Source organism: Lingula anatina, chromosome 10 (genome assembly GCF_051362555.1).
Source record: "Lingula anatina isolate TDL-2025a chromosome 10, LinAna3.0, whole genome shotgun sequence".
In the NCBI taxonomy this organism is placed as follows: domain Eukaryota; kingdom Metazoa; phylum Brachiopoda; class Lingulata; order Lingulida; family Lingulidae; genus Lingula; species Lingula anatina.
In genome coordinates, this window is record NC_141776.1 from 215275 (window position 1) to 238432 (window position 23158).

At 40.1% G+C, this 23158-nt stretch overlaps 4 protein-coding genes and 1 pseudogene across 8 annotated transcripts; all 5 read right to left on the minus strand.

Moving 5' to 3' along the window:
• Positions 1-4959: 4959 nt before the first annotated feature.
• On the minus strand, positions 4960-6281 carry LOC106172656 (uncharacterized). Of its 2 annotated transcripts, none has more exons than XR_001239441.3 (3): positions 6059-6281; positions 5595-5769; positions 4960-5377 (listed from the first exon to the last, which is right to left on the minus strand). XR_001239441.3 is itself a non-coding variant. In XM_013553449.3 (3 exons), exons 1-3 carry the CDS (start codon positions 6027-6029, stop codon positions 5218-5220), a joined length of 402 nt encoding a protein of 133 aa, XP_013408903.2. In that variant the 5' UTR covers positions 6030-6281; the 3' UTR covers positions 4960-5217. The 2 variants fall into 2 exon arrangements, 1 of the variants encoding a protein (XP_013408903.2); XM_013553449.3 differs by having other exon boundaries at positions 5963-6281.
• A 2048-nt stretch (positions 6282-8329) lies between these two features.
• Positions 8330-11008, minus strand: LOC106172665 (carboxylesterase 1C). Its single transcript, XM_013553471.3, is given in 3 exon segments — positions 8330-8782; positions 9067-10087; positions 10090-11008. Coding segments are annotated over 3 exon segments (1779 nt in total). The 5' UTR covers positions 10649-11008; the 3' UTR covers positions 8330-8583.
• Positions 11009-11152: 144 nt separating this feature from the next.
• On the minus strand, positions 11153-14150 carry LOC106172664 (liver carboxylesterase 1). Of its 3 annotated transcripts, none has more exons than XM_086997444.1 (3): positions 14063-14150; positions 11705-13639; positions 11153-11469 (listed from the first exon to the last, which is right to left on the minus strand). In XM_086997444.1, the coding sequence occupies exons 2-3, from the start codon at positions 13303-13305 to the stop codon at positions 11271-11273; spliced, it is 1800 nt and encodes a 599-aa protein (XP_086853570.1). In that variant the 5' UTR covers positions 13306-13639; positions 14063-14150; the 3' UTR covers positions 11153-11270. The 3 variants fall into 3 exon arrangements, with proteins under 3 accessions (XP_086853570.1, XP_086853568.1, XP_086853569.1); XM_086997442.1 differs by having other exon boundaries at positions 13999-14134; XM_086997443.1 differs by lacking the exon at positions 14063-14150 and having other exon boundaries at positions 11705-13769.
• Positions 14151-16317: 2167 nt separating this feature from the next.
• On the minus strand, positions 16318-18843 carry LOC106172657 (carboxylesterase 1C). The gene is made up of 2 exons (XM_013553451.2): positions 16958-18843; positions 16318-16753 (listed from the first exon to the last, which is right to left on the minus strand). Exons 1-2 carry the CDS (start codon positions 18565-18567, stop codon positions 16555-16557), a joined length of 1809 nt encoding a protein of 602 aa, XP_013408905.2. The 5' UTR covers positions 18568-18843; the 3' UTR covers positions 16318-16554.
• A 1379-nt stretch (positions 18844-20222) lies between these two features.
• Positions 20223-22576, minus strand: LOC106172658 (carboxylesterase 1C-like; annotated as a pseudogene). The gene is made up of 2 exons (XR_015331377.1): positions 20792-22576; positions 20223-20554 (listed from the first exon to the last, which is right to left on the minus strand). The product of XR_015331377.1 is annotated as a carboxylesterase 1C-like (transcript).
• Between the last annotated feature and the right edge of the window lie 582 nt (positions 22577-23158).

A 23158-nucleotide genomic window follows, 5' to 3' on the forward strand; every position in this document is an offset into this window, starting at 1 on the left:
GAGGCGTAATAACACGTCTGGTAGCGGAGAATCTTCAGCCCCAGTTGATAGGTGCCTGATTGGATGTCAGATGGAAGAACAGGTCGATCTTGGTAGACATGAAGGGAGTTGAAGCACTCCAACCTATCAAAATGACACAATCATTTAAAGATAAGTAGTTCACATAAACAGTTTTGCCAAAATTGGCCTTTATAACGTATCGATCTCCTTTAAATGGCAGGCCAATTAAAGCTCGCCACCACAGTTGAAATATCCATATTATATAAATAAATATTTCTGATAAATACAAATAGTAGGTCCACAAAGTTTTCTCATAAAGACAAGCAAAAACAAACCCATAAACTGACCCTATGCTCCTAATTTGTGGATCCTGGGCAGCGACACTCGGTAAAGAACAAACATACTGGCAGTGGTAGGTCCAACTATTACATGGTCTTCTAACAGCATAGACCCAGCCAAATTTATTGTTCATAGCCGTACAGGCGGCCTGCGCTATCTCATCGTAGTAGTTGTACGACAGACCTGGAGATGAAATGTTGGAAGGTAAGTCCCGCGCCTTAATCCACCCAAAGATCTAGCTGACTCACCAATAAAATAATCCTAACTCTTTAGACTTTTAGAAAACTAAAACGAAAAAAGCAAAAACAACAGGGAGAAGAGCATTCAAGAGTAAAAGAGAAAAAAAACTTGTGCACAAAGTGGTTAAACTTTACCTGCATAGGCGAGCTTGCTAAACGCAAGAACAGTAGCAGTGATCAGCACAATGAAGCGTATTACCATCGTAAAATCGGAGTTGACCACAATTTTACCTCAAACTCTCACCGTTCCTGCGCCACAATACACGCCACGCGCTACGCATTCGTATTTATAACTGCAAATAGCACACCTGTTAAATATTAATAGCGTTGTAATTTACAGTAGCGTCCCGTTTGGCGCCACAAGTTATTAATTACTTGTATTCATTATTTATGGTCCAGCAATTTTAAGTTATGCTAACTGAGATGATATAAGCAACCATTAACTTATTCAAAAATTTCTTTCTAAATTAATGTTTATGTTCACATAACGTTCGTTAAAGACACTCCGTAGGAACTAAAATCGCCAAAACCAATTTTCCTCGGGGGGAAAAACAATTTCCTCCTACTCGCGATATAAATATTACAGTCTCTATACTTGGATTCAATATTCTATTCCAATTTTTAGATTTAATAATTAAGTTCTACCAGGCTGCCCTTTTGTTTCAAACGACACGCCACCCGGTTTTATCCCAGAAGGATTGTCAACAATAGGCACTTTATTTTTAGTTTTTAATAAAAATGTTCTAATTGGGACATTTAAGTAGTTTTGCAAGATATGTACATTTAGAAATTTGATTTGGTAAATTTTCAAACTCCTGTGTTTTATGGTTTCCGCAGAAAGACGCAAACCAGATATCTATCATTTGCGTTTAGTACAGAAAAATTCAATAAAACGTCTCTGAATTTCAGACTAGCCCAATACACAAGGTCACATAAAAATGTGAAAAGATATCTATCCCTCGTGGGCTTTGAAACTGGGATAACCATGGAGTATTTGTCACGAAGAGGCTGGTCACGTGTTATAGTAGTAGTTCTGTCCATGAGGTAACAGAATCCGCTTTTGAGCTGAACATTCTGTGTATTCTTCCGAACTTCACAACAAAATTAAGGCAAATTGTCATCAGTGTGAGAAGCAGTGATTGAAAGCTCACTCAAGCTCTGCAAAGAGAACGCAATCCAGGGTGTGCGAGTAGCCGTTAACCTTGTCAAATGAGGCGATTTAATCAGAGATGTAAGTTGTATTTGTTCTTGTTTTGTGTGAAATGGTGCCACGCACTTGTGCGCACACACATTTGCACTCCACGTGCTCGGATTTCAAATGACAAAGATTTCTTCTTTTATTTCCTCAATATATCACTTTCATTGCAGGTTTAAAAATGTAATTTTTTCAATTAGTTCCTTTCTTGAATAAATCCAGCATTCGTCTGTTTACAAAGTTGTCGAGTGGACATTAAACAGTTTTGAAATTCAGAGTATTCCACAGCTTTCTGCATATTTCTGCATTTGGATTCACTGTTGTTTGGGCCATGAATTAATTGTTAACGTGTTAATATGGATGACAAGACAGTCGGCAGATTTTCAACCTGGAACTACTCATTTTAATTATTACAAATGACTTGTGGCCTGTTACCCTGTTACTTCAAGTCTGTTCCACCTGGCAACTAGACAATTTAACATAGTTTATAGATGTAAGGTGATCCTTTGTAAACAAAAATACATGAAATTAGGGGCGAGACAGGCTTTGCGACCAAGTGTGTGTATAAATGCAATATATATGTATTTTTTTCTTAGACATCTGTGCTCCCCCTCCCCCCGACCAACCCCACCAATGTCATCGCTATGATTGTGTTTGGTGTGTTGGTTGGTTGTGATGTTGATTGTGTTTGGTGTGATGGTTGGTGGTGGTGTTGATTGTGTTTGGTGTGATGGTTGGTTGTGATGTTGATTGTGTTTGGTGTGATGGTTGGTTGTAATGTTGATGTGTTTGGTGTGATGGTTGGTTGTAATGTTGATTGTGTTTGGTGTGTTGGTTGGTTGTGATGTTGATTGTGTTTGGTGTGATGGTTGGTGGTGGTGTTGATTGTGTTTGGTGTGATGGTTGGTTGTGATGTTGATTGTGTTTGGTGTGATGGTTGGTTGTAATGTTGATGTGTTTGGTGTGATGGTTGGTTGTGATGTTGATTGTGTTTGGTGTGATGGTTGGTGGTGGTGTTGATTGTGTTTGGTGTGATGGTTGGTGGTGGTGTTGATTGTGTTTGGTGTGATGGTTGGTTGTGATGTTGATTGTGTTTGGTGTGATGGTTGGTTGTAATGTTGATGTGTTTGGTGTGATGGTTGGTTGTGATGTTGATTGTGTTTGGTGTGATGGTTGGTGGTGGTGTTGATTGTGTTTGGTGTGATGGTTGGTTGTGATGTTGATTGTGTTTGGTGTGATGGTTGGTTGTAATGTTGATGTGTTTGGTGTGATGGTTGGTTGTGATGTTGATGTGTTTGGTGAGATGTTTGGTGGTGGTGGTGTTGATTGTGTTTGGTGTGGTGGTTGTCGTCTGCTTTGAAAGTTCGGGTTTGGATGAGGACGTAACCCCGAGGCACAAAAATAATCATATTTATTTATTCGTTTATTTTATATAATTGCTTGTTAATATTGTTCAATTTCTTTTCTCTGTTCTGTTCATATTATTTGTCGATTTTATTTAACCTTTTATCTAATGTTTTTGATAAACATGCTCTACAGCCAAAGCAAACGATTTTTTAGGCACAGCTCCAGAGCTCTGTTTTATCCAGGCACAGATAACATTTTTCCTCCTTGACATTTTACAGAAGGTCTGCACATTTTTACATAGGTTAGATATACCAGTATTTGTCAGTGGAGAGAGAGAGAGAGAGAGAGAGAGAGAACTTTATTCAATAGGTGAGACACCTATAGTTAACGTAACCTTGACGATTCGATTACTTAATGAGGAAAAGCTCTGAAAATTTAGTTTAATCTTGAAGTAAAATGCAAATTTAGATTGCCAAAGACGTCAGTCATGTTGAGAAATGTATCCCGCGCAGTTTATTTGATATTTTACGAGTCCTTTACTGTGTATTTACCAGCCTCCCTGGCTGTAAGGAGATATGTGTTTTAATCATTCTGTAATCCTTCTGTGCCTTCTGTCCCCCCCCCCCCCCTCCCACCCCGAGCAAACAATGTCACCAAACCAAGATATTTTCATTGGAGTATTCTTAAGGAGGGTGGCAGCGTTTAGGTTCATAAGACCTCATTGTCCCTGAAGTATTACATATGAATAGAGCGTCAAGGTAGGTGGATGATCGAGATGATAACAATATTAAAAAGATATTGATATTATTTGTACAAAGTCGTCATCATATATCTATTAATTAATCTATATAAGAATGTTGTAAGTGTAGAACGAATGTGGTATCATAATAAATATATGTATGTCAACGAGGTTCTGTGGTAGTTATACTTTGACTAGAATTTAACGTGAGTCCCGATGTAACGTGACAGAGAGTACCCCATAACAGAGTCCACTTCCCATTCAATTGGACAGGTGAGCCTCGCCCTAGATTTTAACCCACATAGGTCAGACTAACCCTAACTATTATAACTAAATAGAGGGCGGACTTTCTGTAACACGGACCCTCAGTTTCGTTATATCGGTTTTGGTGAAAAAATACATCCAACACCAAAAGAAGAAGTTGTATACAGGCATTTGAAAATGAAAACCAGAGGTAACTTATCCGGATGCATCTTGAAACACGTATCTAAGCGACCTGGAATTGGGGTTCAAAACCGCCAGCTATTGCACTTCAGAAATTGCCGTTGCACAGAGAGTTAAAGAGAAGAGTGTTGAGACATATTTGATTAAACCAAGGGGAAACGAAAGGCATAAAGGAGAAAAAAACGTGCTATTCATTTACACAATCAGTTAACATCATAAAGTTTTATTAAAAAAGTGAACTTTTATATAACCTGCAGTTGCTTTAATCCATACAAATATTTTGAGAATAATTCAAAACTGCAGACAATAAATGGACGGGAAAAAAACACGCAGACAAGACAAAAATCTGTCAAGAGTAGCCATGATACGATCTTCAGCAGTGCATCCCGCGTCTGACAGGCACAGGTGTGATGAAATGAGCTATGTACGCGATGTGAAGTAAGCAAAATGTAATCAAAATTTGATTCGCTGAATTACTGTTATAGTCTTGTGGAATTTAACATGGTAAATTCAGAATGATGAACACTACGCTTAAAAACCAAACACCGTTTATTGAGGTTGGCAAAAAGGGTAGTTTGACAGACAGGCGACAGTAAAAGAAGAGGCTATGATAGAAAAGTGGGGTGGCGATGAATACTCCGTATCAGTTCATAATATCTGAAACAATCAAGCTCTTTATTTCAAAAAGTCAATTTTTCGTCTAGATCTATTGTAAAAAACGACAGCAACACATCTGCTCACGGCTAAAATTCTCTTTGCTTATCAAAGTCATTGTCAGATAAGTCGAAAATGAGGTGTGTTAATTAATAATTCAATAACAGGAAATGTTGTTCAAGTTCTCTATGTAAACATGCATGAAGTCTAAATGCCCACACATCGGGGACACCATGTATATTGTCAAAGGTCATTTATATCTATTTAGAACGACAGCAGCAATAGTTCGGTCCACAGGAGCCGGAATAACACGACTGGTAGCGGTAAACTTCCAGTCCCAGCATATTAGTGCCTGATTGGATGTCAGATGGAAGAACAGGTCGATCTTGGTAGACATGAAGGGAGTTGAAGCACTCCAACCTATCAAAATGACACAATCATTTAAAGATAAGTAGTTCACATAAACGATTTTGCCAAAATTGGCTTATAACGTTTCGATCTCCTTTAAATGGTAGACCAGAACTCGCCACCACAGCTGAAACTTTGCATATTAAATTAAGTAATATTTCTGATAAATACAAATAGTAGGTCTTCAAAGTTTTCTCTAAAGACATGCAAAAAAAACGCATAAACTGACCCTCTGCTGCTTACACTTGGATCCTGGGCTGCGAGACTCGGTGAAGAACAGATATACTGGCAAGGGAGGGTCCAACTATTACATTTTCTCCTCACAGCAAACACCCAGCCTGCCCTAGTGTTCATAGCCGTACAGGTGGCCTGCACTATCTCATCGTAGTAGTTGTATGACGGACCTGGAGATGAAAGGTTGCAAGGTAAGTCCCGCGCCTTAATCCACCCAAAGATCTAGCTGTCTCACCAATAAAATAATCCTAACTCTTTAGACTTTTAGAAAACTAAAACGAAAAAAGCAAAAATAACAGGGAGAAGAGCATTCAAGAGTAAAAGAGAAAAAAAAAACGTGTGCACAAAGTGGTTAAACGATACCTGCATTGGCGAGCTTGCTGAACGCAAGAACAGTAGCAGTGATCAGTTCAAGGAATCTTATCGCCATCGTTAAATCGGAGTTGACCACAACTTTACCTTAAACTCTCGACGTTGCAGCTCCACAATACGCTCCACGCGCTGCGCATTCGTATTTATTACTGCAAAGATTACATCTGTTAAATATTAATTGCATTGTAATTTACAGAATCGTCCCGTTTGGCGCCACAAGTTATGTAAATTAACATTATTTATTGGCCAAGGAATTTAAGTTATACAATCAGAGATGATATAAAGTATTTTAACTCATATCTAAAAATGACAAAAGATTTAGGCTAGTCCAACACACGAGCTCGTCAGAAATTTGAAAAGTTCACTCTAATCGGCTTTGAAACTGGGGTAGCCATAGAGTATTTGACGCGAACAGGCTGGTCACGTGGTAATGTAGTAGTCTGTGGGAGTTCTGGCCATCAGGTAACAGAATCCGCTTTTGTGCTGAACATTCTGTTTATTCTTTCGAACTTCAAAATAAAATTAAGGCAAATTGTCAGGGTCATCAGTTGAAAGCTTACTCAAGCTCTCAGAAAGTTCTCAAGCTCTCATAAATCAATTGTATTTCTTACACTGGTAAATTATTTTTTCATACAAAGAGGACGCGATCCAGGATGTGACAGCAGCCGTTAACCTTGCCAAATGAGACGACTTAATCAGAGATGTAAGTTGTATTTGTTCATGATTTGTGTGAAATGGTGCCACGCACTTGTGCGCACACACGTTTGCACTCCACGTGCTCAGATTTCAAATGGCAAAAATTTCTTCTTTTCTTTCGTCAATATATCACCTTCATTGCAGGTTTAAAAATGTAAATTTTTTAATGAGTTCCTTTCTTGAATAAATCTAGTATTCGTCTGTTTACGAAGTTGTCGAGTGGATATTAAATAGTTTTGAAATTCAGAGTATTCCACAGCTTTCTGCATATTTCTGCATTTAAAGTAACTGTTGTTTTGGCCATGAATTAATTGTTAACGTGTTAATATGGATGACAAGACAGTCGGCAGATTTTCAACCTGGAACTTCTTATTTTAATTTTAAAGGAGTGTCAGCTATTTTATTTTTGTCTTTTTGGCTCTGGTTGTGAATAACGAATTGACAACTAGACAATTTAAAATGGTTTATAGATGTAAGGTGAACCTTTGTAAACAGAAACACATGAAATTAGGGGCAAGACAGCCTTTGCAACCAAATGTGTGTATAAATGCAATATATATATTTTTCTTAGACATCTGTGCTTCTCTCTCCCCGACGAACCCCACCAATGTCATCGCTATGATTGAGTTTGGTGTGATGGTTGGTTGTGGTGTTGATTGTGTTTGGTGTGATGGTTGGTTGTGATGTTGATTGTGTTTGGTGTGATGGTTGGTTGTGATGTTGATTGTGTTTGGTGCGATGGTTGGATGTGATGTTGATTGTGCTTGGTGCGATGGTTGTGATGTTGATTGTGTTTGGTGTGATGGTTGGTTGTAATGTTGATTGTGTTTGGTGTGATGGTTGGTTGTGATTTTGATTGTGTTTGGTGTGATGGTTGGTTGTGATGTTGATTGTGTTTGGTGTGATGGTTGGTCGTGGTGTTGATTAATGCGTGTCGACTGCTTTAAATTTCGGGTTTATTTTCAAAAGTAATTATATTTATTTATTTATTTATTTATTTATTTATTTATTTATTATTTCATTTATATGGTTTTTAATATTTTTCATTTTCTTTTCACTGTTTACTTCATTTTATTCGTCGATTTTATTTACCCTTCTGTCTAATATTTTTGGTCAACAAGATCTGCAGCCACAGTAAACGTTTTGTTTAGACACAGATCCGGATCACTTTTAATCTAGGGACAGATAATTTTTTACCTCCTTGACTCCAAATAAGTAGCTTAAATAATTTGATTAATGCGTGTCGACTGCTTTAAATTTCGGGTTTATTTTCAAAAGTAATTATATTTATTTATTTATTTATTTATTTATTTATTTATTTATTATTTCATTTATATGGTTTTTAATATTTTTCATTTTCTTTTCACTGTTTACTTCATTTTATTCGTCGATTTTATTTACCCTTCTGTCTAATATTTTTGGTCAACAAGATCTGCAGCCACAGTAAACGTTTTGTTTAGACACAGATCCGGATCACTTTTAATCTAGGGACAGATAATTTTTTACCTCCTTGACTCCAAATAAGTAGCTTAAATAATTTCTTCTACCTGTGCAGTGGATCGTGTCGTATTGGATTTGAATTTTTCCAAACCTCTAACAAAATTATCAATTCGTAAGCTAACATGCCTTTTCTCAAGCATCAAAGTGACAGGTAATCATCGCTGCATTAAGGTAAGGTATGTATTCTTGCTACATTCTACTTTCATTTTAGTTAACATGACGGGGATTCCAATGGGCCTATAGGCTCATGTAAGTTTCATCTTGATCTTTTGAAATAAATCACATTGAATCCCAGCCAAATAATATGAGGTAAAACATACGTGATCACATATTTCAGATATCGTGATATCAAGTACTGGTAATTAAGAGACTGTAACGTGCCGGTATCTTTCTTAACACTGTCTTCGTCATCTTATCTACAATTCAGTCTTTTGTTTGTTTCTTCGCTCTCTTTCTATTTCCTCAGGTATAGTATACATCCACAGCTTCATCCTCTCTGGTAGTAGATCGTATTCCATTACAGTTTGTTTGCCAATGTTGATGTAGCCCTTCTTGTCCTTGGTGAACTCCTCCCATGTTGCCACGCCCTCTAGGGGAAGTCCTTGATTTGGATTTCTGAAATAAAACATCGGCTCTTTTTGATAATTTAAGTTTATTGCCATTAGATGTTTCTACTTATTTCATTCCCCTATTGATTGAATACAATTAACACAACGCAATATTACGTAAGATTAATGTAAGCAGCATGAAAACGAAAGGTCACACGCCGTGTATAAACTAGGTAATTAATAGTTGTGCAGCAATATCCACTTCCATCCATATTACATAATAAAGTACCCGAATGAATTTAAAAAAAAAAAACAGAAGTAAAGTTAAACAAACAAATGAGTAATAATTACCCTGTTTTGGCAAAGTTGGTCCAAAATGTCATCACGATATTAGCAGCAATCTGGTCCTCCTCAGACCACTCAAACTCCACACCCTCTGGGACGATTTTTGTTCCGAAGAGTAGAGGTATTTCGTCCCCGTGTGCGGCACCCTTTGTCCAAGATGGCAGACTGAAGCCCATTAAATAGTCAACGACACTTTTTCCACTCAGTACGTGACTGACGAGGTAGGCGTAGGTGGCAGATTTGTGGGTGTCAGTTTTTGATCTCAAGTGGGCCAGGGATGATTCTACAACATGTTGGTGGAACATCATATCAGTGAAAAAATCACGTGCGGCGAGAGTGTTTTCAATTGGGTCAGTTTTGTGTGTGTAAAAGTCATGGACGTATTTTTTTACCGCTTCTGGGTTCTCTGAGAAAAATCCTTTCAGCAGTGGCATCACCAGTTTCGTGTTAATGATGTCCTCTGGTATCCCGGATGTTATGTTGTACCCATAAGCCTCTTGCGCCATGGCCGCCATGTGAAGAAAAAGGTTCCCCTCTTCTGTTAACGAACCGACCATCCAATCAACTTTATTGAACGCCTCGTCCATTTCTTTGTTGGTTTTGGGTTTGAAAGCTGAAAAATACTCCTTCATTCCATAAGGTACAAAATCACCATCTTCTATTGGTCCAACCGTGCCTGCATCTTCATTACTGATATCCGGTTGTAGTAACTCCATAGATTTATTAACAAGGTCCTCCAAGGGTGTCAAACGCAGGCAGTTCACCATCTTCAGACTATCGCTGAGGTTTTCATTGTCTGAAGTGTTACAATTAAGATTGCGGGCCAAATCTTTGGCAGCGCGAAGAGGATTTCTTGCAAACGCAAATCCGTTACTAAATGTGGGCGGACTCTGGCTGATGGCGCGTTTAACCAACCCAATGTTATATTTAGTCACTGCTTGATGTTGTACACTAGAACCACCGGCAGATTCACCAAATATGGTAATGCTTTCTGGGTCACCACCAAATGTTGAGATGTGTTCTTTGACCAATTCAAGGCCTCGTGCTGATCCCACAGTCCAATGTTGCTTGGTGCATTTTCGTTCAGCGTTGTAAGAAACCCAAATATGTTAAGCCTGTAATTGATGGTGACGCAAATAATATCACCATGTAGAGCCAATTCCTCGCAGGGGTAGTCCATTCCCTGACCAATTGCGTACCCACCCCCGTGTATCCAAACCATCACCGCTTTGGGGACCTTATTTTCTGATTCAGGGATGTACACATTTAGACTGAGACAGTCTTCTGACATATCTATGTGAGGTAACGTGTCTGCCATTCCGGGAAAAAAGACTTGCATACATGAAGGTCCAAATTCGGTAGCATCTAAGATGCGCGTCCACGGCTTCTTGGGGACTGGTTTGCGAAAGCGTAAATATCCGAGGGGTGGCTCAGCATACGGGATGCCGAGATAGACGTCTATCTTCTTCCCGTTCACAGTTTCTGTTTTCCCACGGATTTTACCGAGCTTGGTTTCCAGAATCTCTGCATAACTACCAGTAGCTACGATCATGAGCAGTGCAGCCAGTACTTGTATGTAAGCAGCCATCTTTGAAAACACTTTGGCCTGTGACACAGTTCTATTAATATCCTCTCAGGTAAACCCTAGTGTTGAACTTTGCTCTGATAACGGGAATTTTAGTTCACGTCAATCATTGTCGCTTAAATCAGTGCTACTTGAGAAAGCGTACTTATCGGCTTATTATGTTGCCTGTCAGGTCAGTGTGCATTGGTCAAGTTACTTTCCTTTTTCAAGTTCTCTTTTTCTTTCACATGAAACGTTTGGTTTCAACACGTACATCTCCACGGCTTTAACACGTAATACGCTAATTAAGGTTGATTAACTCCCCTTCACAAATTCTCCACAGTTTTGCTTCCTGTTGTTATGTACGTATACCATGAAATATAAGTGAGTTTGCTTTGAGGCACAGATTAATACACAGAACTCAAGATTTCTCATTATTTAGGAGAGGTTATACTGGGTTAGCTATAACTGACACATACTTAGGGACTAGTAATAGATAACAGGTACTTAATTAATTCTGCACTGGGCTCTGTTCATGTAATAGAGAATTTTATTCTTAATAATTTGAAATAAAATATTTCTGTAATACAAAACATGAACAATTACACGGTTGATTCTTCATCACATCATATTTGCCATATTTATTTTAGAGTTCAGTCTTTTGTTTGTTTCTTTGCTCTTTTTCTATTTCCTCAGGTATAGTATACATCCACAGCTTCATCCTCTCAGGGTGTAGATCGTATTTCATTTCAGTTTGTTTGCCAATGTTGATGTAGCCTTTCTTGTCCTTGGTGAACTCTTCCCATGTTGCCATGCCTTCTAGGGGAAGTCCTTGATTTGGGTTTCTGAAAAGTATAAAATTAGATTCAAAATATTTTCCTTTAGTATTTCAAATATTGGCATTTCGATTCTTAGAGATTCGTCTAAAATTAATGGCGAAAAAAGATTTGATGACCAAACAGATTGAAATCAAATCAGAAATGAAACAATTGTGTTGTACTTTCTTGGCAATTTTCTTATAAAAAAAACAAAATGATTACTTTACGTAGATACTGTACATCAGACTGTAACATGAATTACCCCGTTTTTGCAAAATTGGTCCAAAATGTTCTCACAACTTTGGCGGTTTTTTCATCTTGTTCATTCCAGTCAAAGTCCACACCTTCTTTTAAGATTTTTGTTCCAAAGACTAGAGGTAAATCGTCTCCGTGTGTGGAAGTCTTCGCCCAGGATGGTAGACTGAAGCCAAAATAATAGTCCATCACGTTCCTTCCGCTCAAAGCGTGACTGATGATGTAGGAATAAGTAGCAGATTTCTGGGCGTTACTAGTACCTTTTGATCTCAAGTGGGCCATGCATGCTTCGACAACGTGCTGGTGGAATATAATATCGGTGAAAAAATCACACATTGCGAGGGAATTTTCGATTGGGTCGGATTTGTGTGTGTACGCATCATGAATATGCTTTTTTACTATGTCAAGGCTGTTTGGAAACAACGTTTTTAAAAACGGAAGGATCATATTTGTATTTATGATATCCTCTGGTATCCCGGATGATATGTTGTACCCGTCATCCTCTTGCGTCATGGCCGCCACGTAAAGCAAGCTATTCCCTTCATCTATTAATGCTCCAACCATCCAATCAACTTTACTAAAAGCTTCGTTTATTTCTGGATTTTTCCTGGTTTTGGAAGCAGAAAAATATTCTTTTGTGCCATAGGGCACAAAATCACCGTCTTCGACTGGAGCAAAAGGCATATTGCCATATTCCGCAACGTCATTTGTGGGGCCTGGCGTTAAAAGCTCACTAGAAGTATTAAGGAGAACCTCCGCGGGTACCAAACGCAGACAGTTAACCAATTGTAAAGTGTCGCTGAGATCTCGGTTTTCTGAGGTGTTACAATTAAGTTTGAGGGCCAGTGCCTTGGCTAACCGAAGAGGGTTTCCCGCGAAAGCAAATCCGTTGCTAAATGTTGGCGGACTCTGGCTGATGGCACGTTTAACCAACCCAATGTTATATTTAGTCACTGCCTGATGTTGTACACTAGAACCACCGGCAGATTCACCAAATATGGTAATGCTTTCTGGATCACCACCAAATGTTGAGATGTGTTCTTTGACCCATTTCAAGGCCTCGTGCTGATCCCACAGTCCAATGTTGCTTGGCGCATTTTCGTCCAGCGTGGTAAGAAATCCAAATAGGTTCAACCTGTAATTTATTGTGACACAAATGACATCACCGTGTAAAGCCAGTTCTTCGCAGGGAGTCGTCAGTGCCTGGCCAAAATCGTAGCCCCCACCGTGTATCCAAACCATCACTGATTTGGGGGACTTATTTTCTGATACAGGGACGTATGCATTCAAACTGAGGCAATCTTCTGAGATGTCTGTGTGACGTAAGATGTCAGGGAGGGAAAAAAGCAAATTCTGGATACACGAAGGTCCATATTCGGTAGCATCTAACATGCGCGTCCACGGCTTCTTGGGGACTGGTTTGCGAAAGCGTAAATATCCGAGGGGTGGCTCAGCATACGGAATGCCGAGATATACATTTATCTTCTTCCCGTTGACCGTCTCTGTCTTCCCACGGATTTTACCGAGCTTGGTTTCCAGAATTTCTGCATGACTACCAGTAAATACGATCATGAGCAGTGCAGCCAGTACTTGTATGTAGGCAGCCATCTTTGAAACACACTGAACTGTGACACAGTTCTTTATATGTGCCCTATGGCACAAATAAAGCCATTCTCTCACCTCTGATAAACCCTAGTGTTCAATTTTTCTCTGATATCGGGGATTTTAGCTCACGTCAATTATTGTGACTTATATCAGTGCTGCGTAAGGTAGGGTTTAATATGTGTGCCATGCTAAGTGACAATTTCCCTTATTCTTACACATCGAACGTTTGTTTGCAACGCGGCTCCACAGCTGTATATAACTCATACTTGCGCTAAGGTTGTTTAACGCGACCCCTTTCACACGTTCTCCACAGGTTGTTTTGTTATGAACGTATACCCTGAAATATAAATGAGTTTGATTTGATGTACCGATTAATACACGATATCTAAGATTTTTCATCATCTAGAAGAGGTTATATAGGGTCATCTACATGTATTACTGGCACATACTAAGAGACTTTGCTGATGACCTACATATCAATAACAGGTACACCTGCCATTCTTTTTGTTTATCTACATAAAGTGGTGAAATTCAGATCAAAAGCGATGCAACAATGAATTTTTCAAGGATCTGAGCGTGCCCTGCGTACGTTCGACATACTATCTATACTCTCAGCTGATTCAGCTAGACGACCTCAATATCTTATTCAGACGTTTACACTGATTAGGGTCATCAGCAGTTCAAAAGCAATCTCACCTCTCCAATTCAACCACTTTAAAATACCTGTAATATGCTTTGGCCTACCAGTGTTGTTACTCACTTTTCAGATTGTTCAGTTCACAAAAATAACCCCAGGCTTATAAATTATTTTAATGGTGTCGCTTGCTTGTGCACCCGTATCATTTTATGACCTGATATGTAATTATATAACGCAGGTGTACGTGTGCAATTTGAGTAATTAAGATTTGTATGTATCGCGCAATACCGGTAGTGCAGTAATGGATTCACCTAAGATAAAAATTAGGAAAGGCCTTTGGAATTAAGTTCTGAGGGATTATATTTTAAGAGAGCACTCGGGACAGCTAAAAAGACGGACACAAGTTACGGGAGAAGGGTCAGAATTTGAAGACTTCACGTAGATCGTAAAGCAAGCGAGAGTCAACAAAAAAGACCTTAAACTGGCCAAAGTGTGTCCCTTGGTTTTCTTAGAGCGACTTGACATGGACCTGACACAAACTGTGGAATTTCGGATCGCGTTTGCGCAGTATAAAAGGTTCCATTACAAGATTAACAGTGCAAGAATCCCCCCCCCCCCAAAAAAAAAAAAAAATCATACTTTGAATTTTCCTGATGTAAACTGCTCCCCCTACCAAAGATCAGTAAAGTGATGACGTCAATTCTATAAAATATTTTAATCGCCCGTGTGTTTATAATTTCCGCTGCATGTATCTCTTCCTAGACGATTATATAGGGAAGAATTCCAATCTTTGGCAATAAATTGAACCATATAGGCCTACATATATCGTCAGCTGTGCACATGATCACTTCACTAGGCGTTGGGGGTGATGCCGTCCTTGGGGGGGGGGATGATTGATTATATCTTATCACGTAAAAGCTTACTTCATCGGTACCTTTATATAGCCATGTATGAGAGCAGATTTCTTATGTTGTTATTATGATGTTTATCAAAAGAAATCAAAACCTTGACCGTCACATAATGGGGGTGGGGTCACTAGTTGGTGATTTAAATTTCCTTTTTACATGTTTTTTTTTTCATTTGTTTATCATTAACGAATCGTTTACAGGTACACACTAATATTTACAGTGTACGTTTTAAATTTGGGAGCGACAGTAACATGACCCCAGGATCTTAGGGGGTGTGGAGCTGTATATGTACCTGTGGGTGGAGGTAAAGAAGTGTGGGGTGGGGGGGGGGCTGTATATGTACCTGTGGGTGGAGGTAAAGAAGTGTGGGGTGGGGGGGGGGGCTGTATATGTACCTGTGGGTGGAGGTAAAGAAGTGTGGGGTGGGGGGGGGCTGTATATGTACCTGTGGGTGGAGGTAAAGAAGTGTGGGGTGGGGGGGGGGGCTGTATATGTACCTGTGGGTGGAGGTAAAGAAGTGTGGGGTGGGGTGGGGGGCTGTATATGTACCTGTGGGTGGAGGTAAAGAAGTGTGGGGTGGGGGGGGCTGTATATGTACCTGTGGGTGGAGGTAAAGAAGTGTGGGGTGGGGGGGGGGCTGTATATGTACCTGTGGGTGGAGGTAAAGAAGTGTGGGGTGGGGTGGGGGGCTGTATATGTACCTGTGGGTGGAGGTAAAGAAGTGTGGGGTGGGGTGTGGGGCTGTATATGTACCTGTGGGTGGAGGTAAAGAAGTGTGGGGTGGGGGGGGCTGTATATGTACCTGTGGGTGGAGGTAAAGAAGTGTGGGGTGGGGTGGGGGGCTGTATATGTACCTGTGGGTGGAGGTAAAGAAGTGTGGGGTGGGGGGGGGCTGTATATGTACCTGTGGGTGGAGGTAAAGAAGTGTGGGGTGGGGTGGGGGGCTGTATATGTACCTGTGGGTGGAGGTAAAGAAGTGTGGGGTGGGGTGTGGGGCTGTATATGTACCTGTGGGTGGAGGTAAAGAAGTGTGGGGTGGGGGGGGGGGCTGTATATGTACCTGTGGGTGGAGGTAAAGAAGTGTGGGGTGGGGGGCTGTATATGTACCTGTGGGTGGAGGTAAAGAAGTGTGGGGTGGGGGGGGCTGTATATGTACCTGTGGGTGGAGGTAAAGAAGTGTGGGGTGGGGTGGGGGGCTGTATATGTACCTGTGGGTGGAGGTAAAGAAGTGTGGGGTGGGGGGCTGTATATGTACCTGTGGGTGGAGGTAAAGAAGTGTGGGGTGGGGGGGGCTGTATATGTACCTGTGGGTGGAGGTAAAGAAGTGTGGGGTGGGGTGGGGGGCTGTATATGTACCTGTGGGTGGAGGTAAAGAAGTGTGGGGTGGGGGGGGCTGTATATGTACCTGTGGGTGGAGGTAAAGAAGTGTGGGGATATGCGACAGTCACCCATCGACAACATGTAGCTATGTATGGTGAAACGTGTTGTGCTTTATTCCAGTGTATCCTGTGCGAAGTGGAAAAGATTCTCGTAGTTTATTTCTATTACATGTATTATTCCCATGCGGCTTCTGCAGGAGTTCTGTGTATACACCACAGAATAATACTATTAATTTGAAATAAGTATCTTCTAAAAATATTCTGTGACGCAAAACTTGGAACAATTACACGGTTGATTCTTTATCACATGATATTTGCTATATTTATTTTAGAGTTCAGTCTTTTGTTTGTTTCTTTGCTCTTTTTCTATTTCCTCAGGTATAGTATACATCCACAGCTTCATCCTTTCAGGGTGTAGATCGTATTCCATCTCAGTTTGTTTGCCAATGTTGATGTAGCCTTTCTTGTCCTTGGTGAATTCTTCCCATGTTGCCACGCCCTCTAGGGGAAGTCCTTGATTTGGGTTTCTGAAAAGTATAAATTACATTTAAAATAATTTCCTTTGTTGGCATTTCGTTTTCTAGAGATTAGCTTGTGATTTAATAATAATGACAAAATTGTTTTGATGATCCAACAGATTAAAATAAAACATTACTCAGAAACTACATTTTATATTTAAACCCAAATGATTCTTTAACGTCGATACTGTACATAAGACTAAGATGAATTACCCCGTTTTTGCAAAATTGGTCCAAAATGTCCTCACAACTTTGGCGGTTTTTTCATCTTGTTCACTCCAGTCAAATTCCACACCTTCTTTTAAGATTTTTGTTCCAAAGACTAGAGGTAAATCGTCTCCGTGTGTGGCAGTCTTCGCCCAGGTTGGTAGACTGAAGCCAAAATAATAATCAATCACGTTTTTGCCGCTCAAAACATGACTGATGCTATAGGAGTAAGTAGCAGATTTCTGGGCATTACCCTTTGATCTCAGGTGGGCGTGGCATGATTCCACAACTTGCTGATGAATCACAACATCGCTGAAAAATTCTCTCGCAGCGAGGGAATTTTCGATTGGGTCGTCCTTGTGTGTGTACGCGTCATGAATATGCTTTTTTACTATGTCAAGGCTGTTTGGAAACAATGTTTTTAAAAACGGAGTGATCAGATTTGTGTTTAAGATATTCTCTGGTATCCCGGATGTTATGTTGTACCCGTCATCCTCTTGCGTCATGGCCGCCGTGTAAAGCAGGCCATTCCCTTCGTCTGCTAGTGATCCAACCATCCAATCAACTTTACTAAAAGCTTCGTCTATTTCTGGATTGCTCCTCGTTTTGGAAGCAGAAAAATATTCTTTTAAACCATAAGGCACAAAATCACCGTCTTCTACTGGAGCGAAAGGAAATGTTCCGAATTCCTCGGTTTCGCTCGTGATACCTGGTGTTAAAAGCTCACCGGAAGTATTGAGAAGAACCTCGGCGGGTACCAAACGCAGACAGTTAACCAATTTTAAAGTGTCGCTGAGATCTCGGTTTTCTGAAGTGTTACAATTTAGTTTGAGGGCCAATTCCTTGGCTAACCGAAGAGGGTTTCCCGCGAAAGCAAATCCGTTACTAAATGTGGGTGGACTCTGGCTGATGGCACGTTTAACCAACCCAATGTTATATTTAGTCACTGCCTGATGTTGTACACTAGAACCACCGGCAGATTCACCAAATATGGTAATGCTTTCTGGATCACCACCAAATGTTGAGATGTGTTCTTTGACCCATTTCAAGGCCTCGTGCTGATCCCACAGTCCAATGTTGCTTGGTGCATTTTCGTCCAGCGTTGTTAAAAATCCAAACAGGTTCAACCTGTAATTGATGGTGACGCAAATGACGTCACCGTGTAATGCCAGTTCTTCGCAGGGAGTCCCCAGTGCCTGACCAACAGCGTAGGCCCCACCGTGTATCCAAACCATCACTGCTTTGGGGGCCTTATCTTCAGATACAGGGACGTACACATTAAGATTGAGACAATCTTCTGACATATCAGTATGGAGTAACATGTCAGGAAGGGAGAGAAAGTGAGTCTGCATACACATTGGTCCATATTCAGTGACGTCAATAGTACGTGTCCACGGCTTCTTGGGGACTGGTGTTCGGAAACGTAGATGGCCAACGGGAGGTTCTGCAAACGGAATGCCGAGATAAACATCTATTTCCTGCCCGTGAATCGTTTCTGTCTTTCCACGAATTTTACCGAGCTTCGTTTCTAGAACTCTTGCTTGAGCACTAATGACTATCATGAATACCGCCGAGATGAAAACTGTCATCAGGAGATAGTTGACTGTGTCACCCATCTTTTTGCTTAAACTACGCAGGTCAAACTTTGAGTTGAGCTGTTTTGGTATCCGCCTCCTGTACCTAGCTACGTGGACTTCCCTTACCGCAGTCAATACTGATACTAAATATATAGCAAATAGTGGCTCCGCCTTTGTTAAAACCTGACTTAAAGAAGTTTATTCAATCCCGGCGGTTGCTCAATCTACCCTCGCTAACTTAATCCTTGAAATATATTTATCTTTCAACAATATTGACATAGCCCCGTATGTTGTACTTATACGATGCAAACCCACATTCCCACGTACACCTTCGATCCACGTAAATTGACCCAGCTCTGTGTGGACACTCGCTAGTTGCAATCAGCTTAACTGACTGACACACCTCCTTGTTTCCTACTCACCAGTTTTCTGTATTCTACTTAACACCAGGAGTCGCCGCAGAGTTGGGTCGATCAATATAGACCGATGGTGTCTGTGTGAATGTGGCCTAAGATTTGATGGTGCACTCCATTAAAAAGTCAACAAATGAAGTGTACGTACGTGTATTATGTAGACGCGGCATTGACGCTTTTCGCAGTTGTTTACCTAGAACGACAAACCTGTTAGCTGAATACTGGCCACGTATTATTTAGCATTGCGTGCCACATTTGATGTGTTAATTAAGCATTTGGTCGTCCTTCTTGCTGAGGGGGAGTAGATCAGTTTTGTTCAGTTTGTCTCTTCTTCAATCAACCTTTCCGTCTAGAATTACTCATTGTTTATTTAAAAAGAAGTTGATTTTGACCTTTGCTTAATTTGTATCTGTAATACTTTATTTCACAATACCGTCTGGGGCGACCGACACAAATATTTACACAGGACATAGATTAGACCTACTTTTTGACATGTACATAGCAAATTGATATGGGTGTACGTGCGTGTACGTATTTTTCCTATGCATCATTCTGTAGCTTTTGTATTTTATTTTTTTATCATAAAATAGGCGGGTTCCTACATTTTCATTGTCTTCACCAAATTGCAACAAAATACCCCTTCCCTTTCTCCAGTTTTATTTTTCAGTCGTTGCCATATATGAGAGACCCCTTCAATTAAAACCAAGACTAATCATAAAATCAGTCTCCGGTAGGCGATGACAAACGCCAAGTGCATAATTTCCCCGTTATCCCCAACGACCAGTCGCTTTTTTTTCTGGTACACCCCCCCCCCCCCCCCCCCCCACGGCCTCTTAAAATTTACTTCACACGCTGTGATCATACAACCGCAAGAATGTCTTTATTCTAAAGCTAGACACTGAATGAGTATTTTTCTGTTATTTCAAAAAGGAACATATTTTATCATTGAATTTTTATTTATCATACTCATTGTAACTGAAAAGTGTAGATGTGTTAATTAAGCATTTGGTCGTCCGTCTTACCTGACTGGCACCGTATTCCCACCCCTATCACATTCAGTGTTAAGATCTGCAGACTGAGGGGGAGTAGATCAGCTTCTGCTAGGCATAACTACACGATAATGATATAACACGTCTATCACATTTCCTTTGCCAAAACATTCAGTGAAAAAATTCCTGATAGACCTTGGGGCATTCTATGTCTTAACTTACCTTCCTGATAACGACACTTTTTCTCTACTCAGTGAGAAAGACTTACAATGCAAACAGTATTTTTGTTGCATTTTGTTCCATTGAAATAAATCTCTTTCTGTCATTTCCAAATTATATAAGCTGGAAACACGTCTGATTACAAAGTTAAGTTATACTAATATCAATTCTATTGTTGTATCGTAGAAATTAAGTCAATTTCTGATTTAGAGCTCTGTCTTTTGTTTAATTGCTCGTTCTCTTTCTATTTCCTCAGGTATAGTATACATCCACAGCTTCATCCTCTCTGGTAGTAGATCGTATCCCATCTCAGTTTGTTTGCCAATGTTGATGTAGCCTTTCTTGTCCTTGGTGAACTCCTCCCATGTTGCCACGCCCTCTAGGGGAAGTCCTTGGTTGGGATTTCTGAAGGCAAACGTACACATTAGCTGTATTCATTATAATTATTATTATAAGCACCATACAATGCTTTACGTGGGACATATCTCAGAGGAAAACGTTTTCAGCTCTTAAACTATTTCTTGTGTTGCACTGCATCTTCTAAACACTTCTGGATTTAAATCAAATAAAAGCCGGGCAGTGACCTAATATAGCACTTTCTCTACATGTATTTTAAAAATAATTTTTAAAATATCAGTTTACCCTGTTTTGGCAAAGTTGGTCCAAAACGTCATCACAGTATTAGCAGCAATCTGGTCCTCCTCAGACCACTCAAATTCCACACCCTCTTTGACGATATTTGTTCCAAAGAGTAAAGGTAGTTCATCACCGTGTGCGGCACATCTCGTCCAAGATGGGAGACTGAAACCTATTAAGTAGTCAACGGCGTTTTTTCCACTTAATACGTGACTGACGAGGTAGGCGTAGGTGGCAGATTTCTGGGTGTCAGTTTTTGATCTCAAGTGGGCCAAGGATGATTCTACAACATGCTGGTGGAAAACAATATCAGTGAAAAAATCTCGCATGGCGAGTGTATTTTCAATTGGGTCAGTTTTGTGTGTGTACATTTCATGAATATGCTTTTGTACCGTTTTTATACTACCTGGAAACATTGGTTTCAGCACCGGAAGAACTAGATTTTTGTCAATTATCTCGGCTGGTATCCCGGATGTTATGTTGAATTCTAAAGCTTGTTGCAGCATGGCAGTCGTGTACAACATAAAGTTGCCTTCGTCAGCAAGAGATCCCACCATCCAATCGACTTTACTGAATGCCTCATCCATTTCCGGACTGGGTTTGGACTTGGAAACCGAAAAATAGTCCTTCATCCCATATGGAACAAAGTCTCCATCTTCTGTTGGAGCAAAAGCAATTTCAAACTCTACATCTTCTTTTGTAAGGTCTGGTTGCACTAACTCAGTAGTTTTATTCAACAGATCTTCTGCGGAAACCAGGCGGAGACAATTAACCAATTTTCGAGTATCCGTGAGATGTTCATTATCAGAAGTGTTACAATTGAGTTTGCGAGCCATTTTCTTAGTTGTAAGTAGAGGATTCCTCGCCAACGCAAATCCGTTACTAAATGTGGGCGGACTCTGGCTGATGGCGCGTTTAACCAACCCAATGTTATATTTAGTCACTGCCTGATGTTGTACACTAGAACCACCGGCAGATTCACCAAATATGGTAATGCTCTCTGGATCACCACCAAATGTTGAGATGTGTTCTTTGACCCATTTCAAGGCCTCGTGCTGATCCCACAGTCCAATGTTGCTTGGCGCATTTTCATCCAGCGTTGTTAGAAACCCAAAAACAGTCAGTCTATAGTTGATTGTGATGCATACGATATCACCATGCAGAGCCAATTCTTCGCAGGGGGTCGCCATACCCTGGCCGATCGCGTAGCCACCTCCGTGTATCCAGACCATCACCGCTTTAGAGGCCTTATTTTCTGATACAGGGATGTACATATTAAGACTGAGACAGTCTTCTGACACATCAGTGTGTTGTAGCATGTCTGCCATCCCGGGATATAGAATTTGCATACAAGATGGTCCGTACTCAGTAGCGGCTAAAGTACGCGTCCATGGTTTTTGGGTACTGGCTTTCGGAAGCGAAGATGTCCAAGGGGAGGTTCTGCATATGGTATGCCCAGGTAGACATCTATTTCCTTTCCGTTCACCGTTTCTCTTTTTCCTTGGATTTTCCCGAGCTTAGTTTCCAGAATCTCAGCATGGCTAGTGACGATCATAAAAAACACAGCTAAAATACATGAAGCCATCACAGAAGTGCAGTTAAGTGAGACAGCCATTCTAGCTATGACTTGTGACAGGAACAATCACCTGTTCCAATAGCGCGTACTTGGCCTTGTAAGTCTAGATGACCTACTTTGGTCTCATGTCTTTCTAACGCTCAGGGGTAAGCTCGCTCTGGCACAAGGTGTTGTATAATTAGCAACTGATAGGAAATTTGGACAAAGATAACCGTCTAGTCATGAAACATTCCCCTTTGCGCTGAAATATCGCTTCTATAAATGTTGATACAGATGGAATCACTATACTTACTCGTACAGTGGCAGAGGCACAGAAATTAAATTTAATTTAATGTTTTAACAAATATTTTAAAAATCGCCCAGATTAATGATAAGCTATATACATATATACCTCGAGCTCACTTTCCCATTTATGGAAAGTGGAGTTTTGGAGATCGGGCTTTTATAATCTATGCCCCCAAATTATGGAATGCCTTACCAAATTTTATTAGAAAAGCAGACGAATTTGACAGTTTTAAATCCCTTCTTAAAAGTCACATTTTTAAATCTGTCTTTATCTCTTAGGTTTTTAATATATGTTAATAATGTTTTTAGTAGTGTTAATTTTAAATGGTTTCCAAGTGTTTTAGATTTAAATATTGTAGATTTTAATGATTTTAGTTATATTATTCATTATTGTAAGGCGCCTTGAGGTAGCACGTAAAGCGCCATATAAGATTATTATTATTATTATTATTATTATTATTATTATTATTATTTAGAATCCTGTAACACATTTCCTTGGGTCAAGTGAGTGA